Raw genomic sequence first — 13,277 nt, forward strand, 5'->3', positions numbered from 1 at the left:
AAAAACACTAGACCTCAAAAAAACCCAAAACCCCAAAATCCTCCAAAAATCCCCAAATCCCAAACCCCCAAATCCCCTACATCCCCAAAACCCCCAAATATTCCCCAAAAATCCCCTCAATTCCAAAATCCCAAACCCCAAAAATCCCCCAGATCCCAAACCCCCAAAATCCCCTAAAAATCCCCCCTGAAGTCCCCCAAATCCCCAAAACCCCCCAAATATCCCCCCCAAAAATCCCCCAAACCCCAAAATCCTCCAAAAATCCCCAAATCCCAAACCCCAAAATCCCCTAAATCCCCCCAAACCCCAAAATGCTCCAAAAATTCCCCAAAAATCCCCTAAATCCAAAATCCCAAACCCCAAAAATCCCCTAAATCCCAAAATCCTCCAAAAATCCCCCAAAAATCCCCAAAATCCCAAACACCCAAATCCCCTACATCCCCAAAAACCCCAAATATTCCCCAAAAATCCCCTCAATTCCAAAATCCCAAACCCCAAAAATCCCCCAGATCCCAAACCCCCAAAATCCCCTAAAAATCCCCCCTGAAGTCCCCCAAATCCCCAAAACCCCCCAAATATCCCCCCCAAAAATCCCCCAAACCCCAAAATCCTCCAAAAATCCCCAAATCCCAAACCCCAAAATCCCCTAAATCCCCCCAAACCCCAAAATGCTCCAAAAATCCCCCAAAAATCCCCTAAATCCCCAAATCCTCCAAAAATCCCCGAAAAATCCCCAAAATCCCAAACACCCAAATCCCCTACATCCCCAAAAACCCCAAATATTCCCCAAAAATCCCCTCAATTCCAAAATCCCAAACCCCAAAAATCCCCCAGATCCCAAACCCCCAAAATCCCCTAAAAATCCCCCCTGAAGTCCCCCAAATCCCCAAAACCCCCCAAATATCCCCCCAAAAATCCCCCAAACCCCAAAATCCTCCAAAAATCCCCAAATCCCAAACCCCAAAATCCCCTAAATCCCCCCAAACCCCAAAATGCTCCAAAAATCCCCCAAAAATCCCCTAAATCCAAAATCCCAAACCCCAAAAATCCCCTAAATCCCAAAATCCTCCAAAAATCCCCCAAAAATCCCCAAAATCCCAAACCCCCAAATCCCCTACATCCCCAAAAACCCCAAATATTCCCCAAAAATCCCCTCAATTCCAAAATCCCAAACCCCAAAAATCCCCCAGATCCCAAACCCCCAAAATCCCCTAAAAATCCCCCCTGAAGTCCCCCAAATCCCCAAAACCCCCCAAATATCCCCCCCAAAAATCCCCCAAACCCCAAAATCCTCCAAAAATCCCCAAATCCCAAACCCCAAAATCCCCTAAATCCCCCCAAACCCCAAAATGCTCCAAAAATCCCCCAAAAATCCCCTAAATCCAAAATCCCTAACCCCAAAAATCCCCTAAATCCCAAAATCCTCCAAAAATCCCCCAAAAATCCCCAAAATCCCAAACACCCAAATCCCCTAAATCCCAAAAAAACCCAAATATTCCCCAAAAATCCCCTAAATTGGGGATTTGGGAATTTTGGGATTTGGGAATTCCCACCCCTCCCCCCTCCCTCATTCCCGTTTTTTTTTTTTCAGCTCCCGCTGGGAATTCCGGACCCCCCCGCCCAAACGGCTCCGAGCAGCTCCAGAAAACACCCAAAAAAATTCCCAAAATTCCCAGGAAATCGTGGAGAAAGCGGCGCCGGCCCGGAGGCTGCAGATCCCCGCCGGAAATCCGGGAATTCCGACAGGAAATTCAGGAATTCTGGCGGAAAATTCAGGAATTCCAGAAAGAAATTCGGGAATTCCAGTTGGAAATTCAGGAATTCCAACGGGAAATTCGGGACTCCTGGCTGGAAATGCAGGAATGGCATCAGGAAATCCGGGAATTCTGTCAGGAAATCCGGGAATTCCGGGAATCCCGGTGCGTTCCCAACTTTCCGTGGCTCAGTTTTACGGGAGCCGGAATTACCGGGACCCCCCGGAGCGGAAACGGCTCCGGGAGCTGCTGGGGCACGGAGAGATCCCGGAAAAAACCCGGAATTCCGGGAATTCCGACAGGAAATTCCGGAATCCCGGCGGGAAATCCGGGGATTCCGCCAGGAAATCCGGGAATTCCGCCAGGAAATCTGGGAATTCTGCCAGGAAGGGCAGCTCCAAAGGCAAAGGGAGCAGCGGGAATTCCCGGAATTCCAGGCTGGGGAATTCCAGGATTGAGAATTCCCAGATTTCCAATGTTGAGAACTCCCGGAATTCCAGGATGGGGAATTCCCGGATTTCCGGGATTGGGAATTCCTGCAGAATTCCAGGATGAAGAATTCCCTCATTTGCTTTGATAGACTTTCCTGCCCCTGGCACAGAGGGAGGGGCTATAAACCAAATTGTCATTACAAATCTGTCTGAAAAGGACCTAAAATTAGATGCCATGAAAATGGCTCTGGGAATCCCCAAAGTCCCAGCTACGGTAAGAATCAGACTTTGTGCCTCTGTCCTGGAAGAGCACAGCACTGCAATGCATCCTAACACATTTTGCAACCTTCTAACAGATATATTTCATCTCATGCAAGAAGACAGATGAGTAATTCCCAGGAGCTTCATGCAAAATTGGCCCTAAAGCAGATCCCAGTAGGCATCAAGGTAAGCAAAGAAATGTAGCCCTTTCCATTTTAGCCAGCTGCAGTTGACAACAGATTTCAAATTTAGACTTCAAACATTCTCATGAAGAAATTAACCCTTAGGTTGTTGTGGCTTTACTGTGATCCATGTAAAATAGCACCTTTTCCTTGTGCATTTTTTTTAACACAACACTTTTTTTTTTTATTTTTTCCTTGCTAGGCTGGATTCTGTATGCTGCAAGGCTGTCATATCAGGATATGCTGCAAAAGAGTTTGTTGCATCTTCTTCCTGAAAAGTTGGTGGAGTTTCTCTCTATGCAGAGGGTACAACATTTATGGTCAGGACAGGGTTTTCTTGCTTTGTGGTTTTCTTGCTGCTGCTGCTGCTTTTAAAGGGGTCAACACTCTTAGCTCCAGGAAACTGAAACTAAATGTGAGCAGGGACTGGAGGAAGGAAGCAGGGAGGATCCACTACAAGATTCCAAAAACTAAATAAAGCAGGATTCAACTGCCAGTGGCTGAATAGCAGCAATTTATGAGCTGTTCCTCAAAAGCCCCAGACAAGCACCAAGTCCTGTGGGAAGCTGGAGATTGACAGAAGACACCTCCAGAAGAGTCTGCTGTTGAAATTTCCTTTAAGCCTTTTTGGTTTTTTTTTTTTTTTTCAGGTGGATCATCCAGACCTGGCAAATGCATAAGGTCAGCCCTTGGAAGAGCAAAAAGCTCTCGCCAAGAAAACCAAACGAGTGGCTGAAATCTGTCCATTTGTCTGCCTGTCTTTTTGGCCTTGGATTACTGTGCTTTTCAAAGCTATTCTTTCATAACTTGGATAAAAAGGTAAATGTTTCATATAGCCCCGCAAGTAGTAATCATCCTGTCCATGCAAAAAAAACCTGCTGCCTGAGGGATGGGCCCCAAACCAGAGGTGTTTCTCATTTACCTACAAAGCGTCTGGCTTTAGCATGTGTAGTCAGTTTTTGTGAACATGTGAGTCCATTGCCTGCTCTAACAGAGTTAGTGACTTACTTTCAGTGGTTGTAGAGAGTTTCCCTGAAACAGCACTGTTTGTAGTCCACTGTGTGACTTAGGAGACACAATAGCCAGACAATTCTGCAAGTGTAATATAACTGTATGTGGCGTTCCCAGAAAATGCTCTGAAGTCTTCTCTCCGTTGCACCATGGTGATAAAAACCACTGCTGCTTTTCAAGCTCCACGAGGCCATGCTGTGCTGTGCTGAAAGGGATAGAAAAGCCAATTAGCTCTGAAAAGTGAAGGGCAGGCAGAGAGGGGTGCTCTGGCCTGGAATTCCCTCCCTTTGGCAGCAGCAAAGGTCAGCTGTGCAGCCAAATTTCAGTGACCACATGTGGATCCAGCTTGTGCGTGTTGCCAGCTATCTGCACAGGGAGTGGGAGAGGGTGGGGAGGAAGAATTGATTCTGGAAGGGGAAAGCCTGAGTTAAAGGGAAAAGTGGAGTGAAATGTGACAGCTGGGATTTCCAGAAGATAGTTTGATGGATGCTGGCCATCCAGCTTCCCTAGAACTCTTTATCAGTAACACCCTCTATATCTCCCTGAGTGACTTTTAGCCTGTCTGGCAGTTTTCAGCATCAGTGTGTGAGCGAAAAGAGGTGGAAGGCAGTTCTCTCTGATTTGGCAGCTCTGGGACTTTGTGCTGCTGGCTGAGGGTCTGGATTTCTCAGGAACTTCCTGGCTACCTGTGGCTCCCACAGGCTTGTAGGACTGGGCTTAGAGAAACCCTGAGCTGCCCGATGTCTGCTCTTGCTGCAGCTCTTCTGAATAGTCCTGGGTGTGGATGTGAGCCTGCAGTCCTTGGGAGGCAGAATTCACTCCACAATCCCAAGGGGCTTGCTCTATCTGTCAGTGCAGGCCAGCTGTGGGAATCCTCCAAGTCCCTTTATCCTGTTCTGTGTGTCAAGGCCCTGTGGCTGACCACGAGTGCCCCGAGCTGCCATGGACCCTTCTTGCAAGGGCAATTGTTTTCAGAGTCAGCGTAGGTGCTGGCTACCTTTGGAAAAGTGTGAATACCCCGGGGAAATCCATGGGGCAGACACCTTGGGCCATACTGTGTGCTGGCACCATCAGCTGGCATGATACAGACAGAGGTGCTTTGCTTTTGGTGTGAAACTTTGGTAATGGTGAGACTTCTTGGTTAGGTCAGAAGGTTTTAGAGGGAAATGTCCACTCACGTGATCAAAAGAGAAGATCCTGGCATGGTTAAAAATGGGAAACAGTGAGCTTGTAGGTTTAGGTGATCTGCTTGTGGTCATTCTTCAGACTTTTAATATTCATGCAGAAGTTTGGCAGAAACAGGAAACTTATGTGTAGACCAAAATCAGTTCAGCTTCTACAGTAAATGGTATTAACTGGTGTTATGTAGCTTTGACCCTTTGGAGAGATCTAAATCTGGCCTTTCCCAAGTTCTGATGGAGTAAAATAACTGTTTCCCAGTCTTTTATTTGCAGATGCTCTAAATACTGTTGCTGGGGATCTATATAAAAAATTCAAAGGTAAGTAAAAATAAGTATTAGCAGTATGTGTGAAATATAATATAAATAATAATTTGTCTATCTTGCTACCTTAATATATATATATATATATATATATATATATATATGATATATATTTCTAAATACGTCACTATAAAGTAGAAATGCAAATGTGACTATAATGATGAAAACAATATATAAATATTCGAGTATCGTTTAAAGAAGGGGCTTTTTTTTGCTTTTTATTTGGTTAGAGGCAGGGTTTTAATGGAAGAAAAATGAATATACCTTTTATTTTGATATCATTCTAAATATAGAAATATATATTCAATGTATGCAGAGATTTTTCTATTCTATCTCTTCTGAATATTTATTTTCATTTCTATTTTATACTTTCATATAACACCATACATCAATCTACATTTTAAACGTAAATTTGAATATAAATGCGAAATATAGAGATAAATTTAAACGCAGTTTAAAAGAAAAGGGGTTTTTAAAAGATTTTTACTTGGATAGAGGCAGGGGTTTATTTTAAGCAATATAAACCTTTTAGAAATAGAAATCTATCTATAGAAATATGTAAGCAATGTATTAAGCAATGCATAAAAATATAAATTGTAATAAAGGAATAAATGTAAGAAATTATAAAAATACAATTACACATCAATATACGTTATAAATCCGAATGTGAATATAAATATGAAAAATATAAAAATAAAAGAGCTTGAAATGCAGTTTAAAAGAGAAGGTTTTTGCTTTTGGTTCCTGTTGGGTTAGAGGCAGGGGTTTTTCTGCTGGCGTTCTTTTCCGCGCGGGATGTTTTGGGGCATTTGCTGCAGGGCAGGTTCCGGAGGGCATCGCGCCCGTTCTTTTCTGCCGCCGGCCCCGCCCGCGGCCCCGAGGCGAGCGGCGGCCCCCGGCGGTGGCGGGCGGCAGTGCTGCCGCCCTGTGGGCAGAGGGCGGTACTGCAGCCCGCCGCCCGCGGCCGCCATCTTGGGAGTGGCTTGTCGCGGACTCGCTTGACCTTCTCGAGATGGCGCGAAAAAGAGGACGTCGGCATTCGAGGACCCGTGTCTGTTTTTTCTACACTGCCTGAATTGTCCCCAACGCCGGCGCCCCCCGACGGGATTTTCCGCGGCGGTTCCGGTGCCGTGCACAGGGGCTGTGGGGTCAGCAGCACCGCGAGCGTGCGGGTTTTTGGCGGGGGCCGACGGGCATCGGCGTAATACGCCTCTCTCCGTCCAGGTCCCCACGGGCCGCCATCTTGCGAGTCCCTGGTGGCGGGCTCGCTTGAAAAGTGCTGCCCCCATTGTGGGCAGAGGGCGGTACTGCAGCCGCCGGTGCCGGGGCGGGAGCGCGCGGCGAGCGGCGCGCGGGGCGGTGTCTGTGAGCGCAGGGCGGGGGGCGGCGGCGGCTCGGGCGGCCCGAGCCTCAAAAACAAGCTCTGGTCAGGAAACAGGCTTGGTGCTTTGCGCGCAGAAGAGGAATTTCCAGTGCGCATGCGCCTAGCGGCCATGACACTGTACGGAAAATGGAACTCTGCTGTAGGAAGGCGGCCATGATGCTGTACGGAAATTCCAGTGCGCATGCGCAAAGCGGGCGTACGGCAAAGGGAACCGCGCATGCGCACTGCGTGGGGGGGGAGAACCTTGCCATCTGTTTTTTGGGGGTTTGGGATTTTTGGAAATTTGGTGTTTTGGGAGTTTGGGGGGTTTTGGGGATTTGGGAATTTGGGGTTTGGGATTTTGGGGATTTGGGGATTTGGGGTTCGGGTTCCCGGGATCCCGGCCCTGCTCAGCCTCTCCCGGATCCGCAGCAGCTCCGGAACCGCCTCGAAACGGAGCCGGGACCCGCCCGGGTGAGCCTGAAACCCCAAATCCCCCAAAAATCCCCCCAAACCTCAGACATCCCCCAAAAATCCCCTAAATTTCAAATTCCCAACCCCCCCCCCAAACCCCCCCAAAAAACACTAGACCTCAAAAAAACCCAAAACCCCAAAATCCTCCAAAAATCCCCAAATCCCAAACCCCCAAATCCCCTACATCCCCAAAAACCCCAAATATTCCCCAAAAATCCCCTCAATTCCAAAATCCCAAACCCCAAAAATCCCCCAGATCCCAAACCCCCAAAATCCCCTAAAAATCCCCCCTGAAGTCCCCCAAATCCCCAAAACCCCCCAAATATCCCCCCCAAAAATCCCCCAAACCCCAAAATCCTCCAAAAATCCCCAAATCCCAAACCCCAAAATCCCCTAAATCCCCCCAAACCCCAAAATGCTCCAAAAATCCCCCAAAAATCCCCTAAATCCAAAATCCCAAACCCCAAAAATCCCCTAAATCCCCAAATCCTCCAAAAATCCCCGAAAAATCCCCAAAATCCCAAACACCCAAATCCCCTACATCCCCAAAAACCCCAAATATTCCCCAAAAATCCCCTCAATTCCAAAATCCCAAACCCCAAAAATCCCCCAGATCCCAAACCCCCAAAATCCCCTAAAAATCCCCCCTGAAGTCCCCCAAATCCCCAAAACCCCCCAAATATCCCCCCAAAAATCCTCCAAACCCCAAAATCCTCCAAAAATCCCCAAATCCCAAACCCCAAAATCCCCTAAATCCCCCCAAACCCCAAAATGCTCCAAAAATCCCCCAAAAATCCCCTAAATCCAAAATCCCAAACCCCAAAAATCCCCTAAATCCCAAAATCCTCCAAAAATCCCCCAAAAATCCCCAAAATCCCAAACCCCCAAATCCCCTACATCCCCAAAAACCCCAAATATTCCCCAAAAATCCCCTCAATTCCAAAATCCCAAACCCCAAAAATCCCCCAGATCCCAAACCCCCAAAATCCCCTAAAAATCCCCCCTGAAGTCCCCCAAATCCCCAAAACCCCCCAAATATCCCCCCCAAAAATCCCCCAAACCCCAAAATCCTCCAAAAATCCCCAAATCCCAAACCCCAAAATCCCCTAAATCCCCCCAAACCCCAAAATGCTCCAAAAATCCCCCAAAAATCCCCTAAATCCAAAATCCCTAACCCCAAAAATCCCCTAAATCCCAAAATCCTCCAAAAATCCCCCAAAAATCCCCAAAATCCCAAACACCCAAATCCCCTAAATCCCAAAAAAACCCAAATATTCCCCAAAAATCCCCTAAATTGGGGATTTGGGAATTTTGGGATTTGGGAATTCCCACCCCTCCCCCCTCCCTCATTCCCGTTTTTTTTTTTTCAGCTCCCGCTGGGAATTCCGGACCCCCCCGCCCAAACGGCTCCGAGCAGCTCCAGAAAACACCCAAAAAAATTCCCAAAATTCCCAGGAAATCGTGGAGAAAGCGGCGCCGGCCCGGAGGCTGCAGATCCCCGCCGGAAATCCGGGAATTCCGACAGGAAATTCAGGAATTCTGGCGGAAAATTCAGGAATTCCAGAAAGAAATTCGGGAATTCCAGTTGGAAATTCAGGAATTCCAACGGGAAATTCGGGACTCCTGGCTGGAAATGCAGGAATGGCATCAGGAAATCCGGGAATTCTGTCAGGAAATCCGGGAATTCCGGGAATCCCGGTGCGTTCCCAACTTTCCGTGGCTCAGTTTTACGGGAGCCGGAATTACCGGGACCCCCCGGAGCGGAAACGGCTCCGGGAGCTGCTGGGGCACGGAGAGATCCCGGAAAAAACCCGGAATTCCGGGAATTCCGACAGGAAATTCCGGAATCCCGGCGGGAAATCCGGGGATTCCGCCAGGAAATCCGGGAATTACGCCAGGAAATCTGGGAATTCTGCCAGGAAGGGCAGCTCCAAAGGCAAAGGGAGCAGCGGGAATTCCCGGAATTCCAGGCTGGGGAATTCCAGGATTGAGAATTCCCAGATTTCCAATGTTGAGAACTCCCGGAATTCCAGGATGGGGAATTCCCGGATTTCCGGGATTGGGAATTCCTGCAGAATTCCAGGATGAAGAATTCCCTCATTTGCTTTGATAGACTTTCCTGCCCCTGGCACAGAGGGAGGGGCTATAAACCAAATTGTCATTACAAATCTGTCTGAAAAGGACCTAAAATTAGATGCCATGAAAATGGCTCTGGGAATCCCCAAAGTCCCAGCTACGGTAAGAATCAGACTTTGTGCCTCTGTCCTGGAAGAGCACAGCACTGCAATGCATCCTAACACATTTTGCAACCTTCTAACAGATATATTTCATCTCATGCAAGAAGACAGATGAGTAATTCCCAGGAGCTTCATGCAAAATTGGCCCTAAAGCAGATCCCAGTAGGCATCAAGGTAAGCAAAGAAATGTAGCCCTTTCCATTTTAGCCAGCTGCAGTTGACAACAGATTTCAAATTTAGACTTCAAACATTCTCATGAAGAAATTAACCCTTAGGTTGTTGTGGCTTTACTGTGATCCATGTAAAATAGCACCTTTTCCTTGTGCATTTTTTTTAACACAACACTTTTTTTTTTTTTTTTTTCCTTGCTAGGCTGGATTCTGTATGCTGCAAGGCTGTCATATCAGGATATGCTGCAAAAGAGTTTGTTGCATCTTCTTCCTGAAAAGTTGGTGGAGTTTCTCTCTATGCAGAGGGTACAACATTTATGGTCAGGACAGGGTTTTCTTGCTTTGTGGTTTTCTTGCTGCTGCTGCTGCTTTTAAAGGGGTCAACACTCTTAGCTCCAGGAAACTGAAACTAAATGTGAGCAGGGACTGGAGGAAGGAAGCAGGGAGGATCCACTACAAGATTCCAAAAACTAAATAAAGCAGGATTCAACTGCCAGTGGCTGAATAGCAGCAATTTATGAGCTGTTCCTCAAAAGCCCCAGACAAGCACCAAGTCCTGTGGGAAGCTGGAGATTGACAGAAGACACCTCCAGAAGAGTCTGCTGTTGAAATTTCCTTTAAGCCTTTTTGGTTTTTTTTTTTTTTTCAGGTGGATCATCCAGACCTGGCAAATGCATAAGGTCAGCCCTTGGAAGAGCAAAAAGCTCTCGCCAAGAAAACCAAACGAGTGGCTGAAATCTGTCCATTTGTCTGCCTGTCTTTTTGGCCTTGGATTACTGTGCTTTTCAAAGCTATTCTTTCATAACTTGGATAAAAAGGTAAATGTTTCATATAGCCCCGCAAGTAGTAATCATCCTGTCCATGCAAAAAAAACCTGCTGCCTGAGGGATGGGCCCCAAACCAGAGGTGTTTCTCATTTACCTACAAAGCGTCTGGCTTTAGCATGTGTAGTCAGTTTTTGTGAACATGTGAGTCCATTGCCTGCTCTAACAGAGTTAGTGACTTACTTTCAGTGGTTGTAGAGAGTTTCACTAAAACAGCACTGTTTGTAGTCCACTGTGTGACTTAGGAGACACAATAGCCAGACAATTCTGCAAGTGTAATATAACTGTATGTGGCGTTCCCAGAAAATGCTCTGAAGTCTTCTCTCCGTTGCACCATGGTGATAAAAACCACTGCTGCTTTTCAAGCTCCACGAGGCCATGCTGTGCTGTGCTGAAAGGGATAGAAAAGCCAATTAGCTCTGAAAAGTGAAGGGCAGGCAGAGAGGGGTGCTCTGGCCTGGAATTCCCTCCCTTTGGCAGCAGCAAAGGTCAGCTGTGCAGCCAAATTTCAGTGACCACATGTGGATCCAGCTTGTGCGTGTTGCCAGCTATCTGCACAGGGAGTGGGAGAGGGTGGGGAGGAAGAATTGATTCTGGAAGGGGAAAGCCTGAGTTAAAGGGAAAAGTGGAGTGAAATGTGACAGCTGGGATTTCCAGAAGATAGTTTGATGGATGCTGGCCATCCAGCTTCCCTAGAACTCTTTATCAGTAACACCCTCTATATCTCCCTGAGTGACTTTTAGCCTGTCTGGCAGTTTTCAGCATCAGTGTGTGAGCGAAAAGAGGTGGAAGGCAGTTCTCTCTGATTTGGCAGCTCTGGGACTTTGTGCTGCTGGCTGAGGGTCTGGATTTCTCAGGAACTTCCTGGCTACCTGTGGCTCCCACAGGCTTGTAGGACTGGGCTTAGAGAAACCCTGAGCTGCCCGATGTCTGCTCTTGCTGCAGCTCTTCTGAATAGTCCTGGGTGTGGATGTGAGCCTGCAGTCCTTGGGAGGCAGAATTCACTCCACAATCCCAAGGGGCTTGCTCTATCTGTCAGTGCAGGCCAGCTGTGGGAATCCTCCAAGTCCCTTTATCCTGTTCTGTGTGTCAAGGCCCTGTGGCTGACCACGAGTGCCCCGAGCTGCCATGGACCCTTCTTGCAAGGGCAATTGTTTTCAGAGTCAGCGTAGGTGCTGGCTACCTTTGGAAAAGTGTGAATACCCCGGGGAAATCCATGGGGCAGACACCTTGGGCCATACTGTGTGCTGGCACCATCAGCTGGCATGATACAGACAGAGGTGCTTTGCTTTTGGTGTGAAACTTTGGTAATGGTGAGACTTCTTGGTTAGGTCAGAAGGTTTTAGAGGGAAATGTCCACTCACGTGATCAAAAGAGAAGATCCTGGCATGGTTAAAAATGGGAAACAGTGAGCTTGTAGGTTTAGGTGATCTGCTTGTGGTCATTCTTCAGACTTTTAATATTCATGCAGAAGTTTGGCAGAAACAGGAAACTTATGTGTAGACCAAAATCAGTTCAGCTTCTACAGTAAATGGTATTAACTGGTGTTATGTAACTTTGACCCTTTGGAGAGATCTAAATCTGGCCTTTCCCAAGTTCTGATGGAGTAAAATAACTGTTTCCCAGTCTTTTATTTGCAGATGCTCTAAATACTGTTGCTGGGGATCTATATAAAAAATTCAAAGGTAAGTAAAAATAAGTATTAGCAGTATGTGTGAAATATAATATAAATAATAATTTGTCTATCTTGCTACCTTAATATATATATATATATATATATATATATATATGATATATATTTCTAAATACGTCACTATAAAGTAGAAATGCAAATGTGACTATAATGATGAAAACAATATATAAATATTCGAGTATCGTTTAAAGAAGGGGCTTTTTTTTGCTTTTTATTTGGTTAGAGGCAGGGTTTTAATGGAAGAAAAATGAATATACCTTTTATTTTGATATCATTCTAAATATAGAAATATATATTCAATGTATGCAGAGATTTTTCTATTCTATCTCTTCTGAATATTTATTTTCATTTCTATTTTATACTTTCATATAACACCATACATCAATCTACATTTTAAACGTAAATTTGAATATAAATGCGAAATATAGAGATAAATTTAAACGCAGTTTAAAAGAAAAGGGGTTTTTAAAAGATTTTTACTTGGATAGAGGCAGGGGTTTATTTTAAGCAATATAAACCTTTTAGAAATAGAAATCTATCTATAGAAATATGTAAGCAATGTATTAAGCAATGCATAAAAATATAAATTGTAATAAAGGAATAAATGTAAGAAATTATAAAAATACAATTACACATCAATATACGTTATAAATCCGAATGTGAATATAAATATGAAAAATATAAAAATAAAAGAGCTTGAAATGCAGTTTAAAAGAGAAGGTTTTTGCTTTTGGTTCCTGTTGGGTTAGAGGCAGGGGTTTTTCTGCTGGCGTTCTTTTCCGCGCGGGATGTTTTGGGGCATTTGCTGCAGGGCAGGTTCCGGAGGGCATCGCGCCCGTTCTTTTCTGCCGCCGGCCCCGCCCGCGGCCCCGAGGCGAGCGGCGGCCCCCGGCGGTGGCGGGCGGCAGTGCTGCCGCCCTGTGGGCAGAGGGCGGTACTGCAGCCCGCCGCCCGCGGCCGCCATCTTGGGAGTGGCTTGTCGCGGACTCGCTTGACCTTCTCGAGATGGCGCGAAAAAGAGGACGTCGGCATTCGAGGACCCGTGTCTGTTTTTTCTACACTGCCTGAATTGTCCCCAACGCCGGCGCCCCCCGACGGGATTTTCCGCGGCGGTTCCGGTGCCGTGCACAGGGGCTGTGGGGTCAGCAGCACCGCGAGCGTGCGGGTTTTTGGCGGGGGCCGACGGGCATCGGCGTAATACGCCTCTCTCCGTCCAGGTCCCCACGGGCCGCCATCTTGCGAGTCCCTGGTGGCGGGCTCGCTTGAAAAGTGCTGCCCCCATTGTGGGCAGAGGGCGGTACTGCAGCCGCCGGTGCCGGGGCGGGAGCGCGCGGCGAGCGGCGCGCGGGGCGGTGTCTGTGAGCGCAGGGCGGGG

At 46.9% G+C, this 13,277-nt stretch overlaps 1 protein-coding gene across 9 annotated transcripts; it reads left to right on the forward strand.

The window, feature by feature from the left end:
- Positions 1-6,403: 6,403 nt before the first annotated feature.
- LOC121468908 (uncharacterized) lies at positions 6,404-12,883 on the forward strand. Of its 9 annotated transcripts, none has more exons than XR_012056582.1 (4): positions 6,404-6,978; positions 8,349-8,676; positions 9,299-9,389; positions 9,588-12,883. XR_012056582.1 is itself a non-coding variant. In XM_072930621.1 (4 exons), the coding sequence occupies exons 1-2, from the start codon at positions 6,707-6,709 to the stop codon at positions 9,064-9,066; spliced, it is 990 nt and encodes a 329-aa protein (XP_072786722.1). In that variant the 5' UTR covers positions 6,411-6,706; the 3' UTR covers positions 9,067-9,389; positions 9,588-10,203; positions 11,836-12,883. The 9 variants fall into 9 exon arrangements, 8 of the variants coding, with proteins under 8 accessions (XP_072786722.1, XP_072786723.1, XP_072786718.1 ...); XM_072930621.1 differs by having other exon boundaries at positions 6,411-6,978; positions 8,349-9,389; positions 9,588-10,203; positions 11,836-12,883; XM_072930622.1 differs by having other exon boundaries at positions 6,411-6,978; positions 8,349-9,389; positions 9,588-10,203; positions 11,850-12,883.
- Positions 12,884-13,277: the final 394 nt, after the last annotated feature.

This window comes from Taeniopygia guttata, chromosome 5, assembly GCF_048771995.1.
Source record: "Taeniopygia guttata chromosome 5, bTaeGut7.mat, whole genome shotgun sequence".
NCBI lineage: Eukaryota > Metazoa > Chordata > Aves > Passeriformes > Estrildidae > Taeniopygia > Taeniopygia guttata.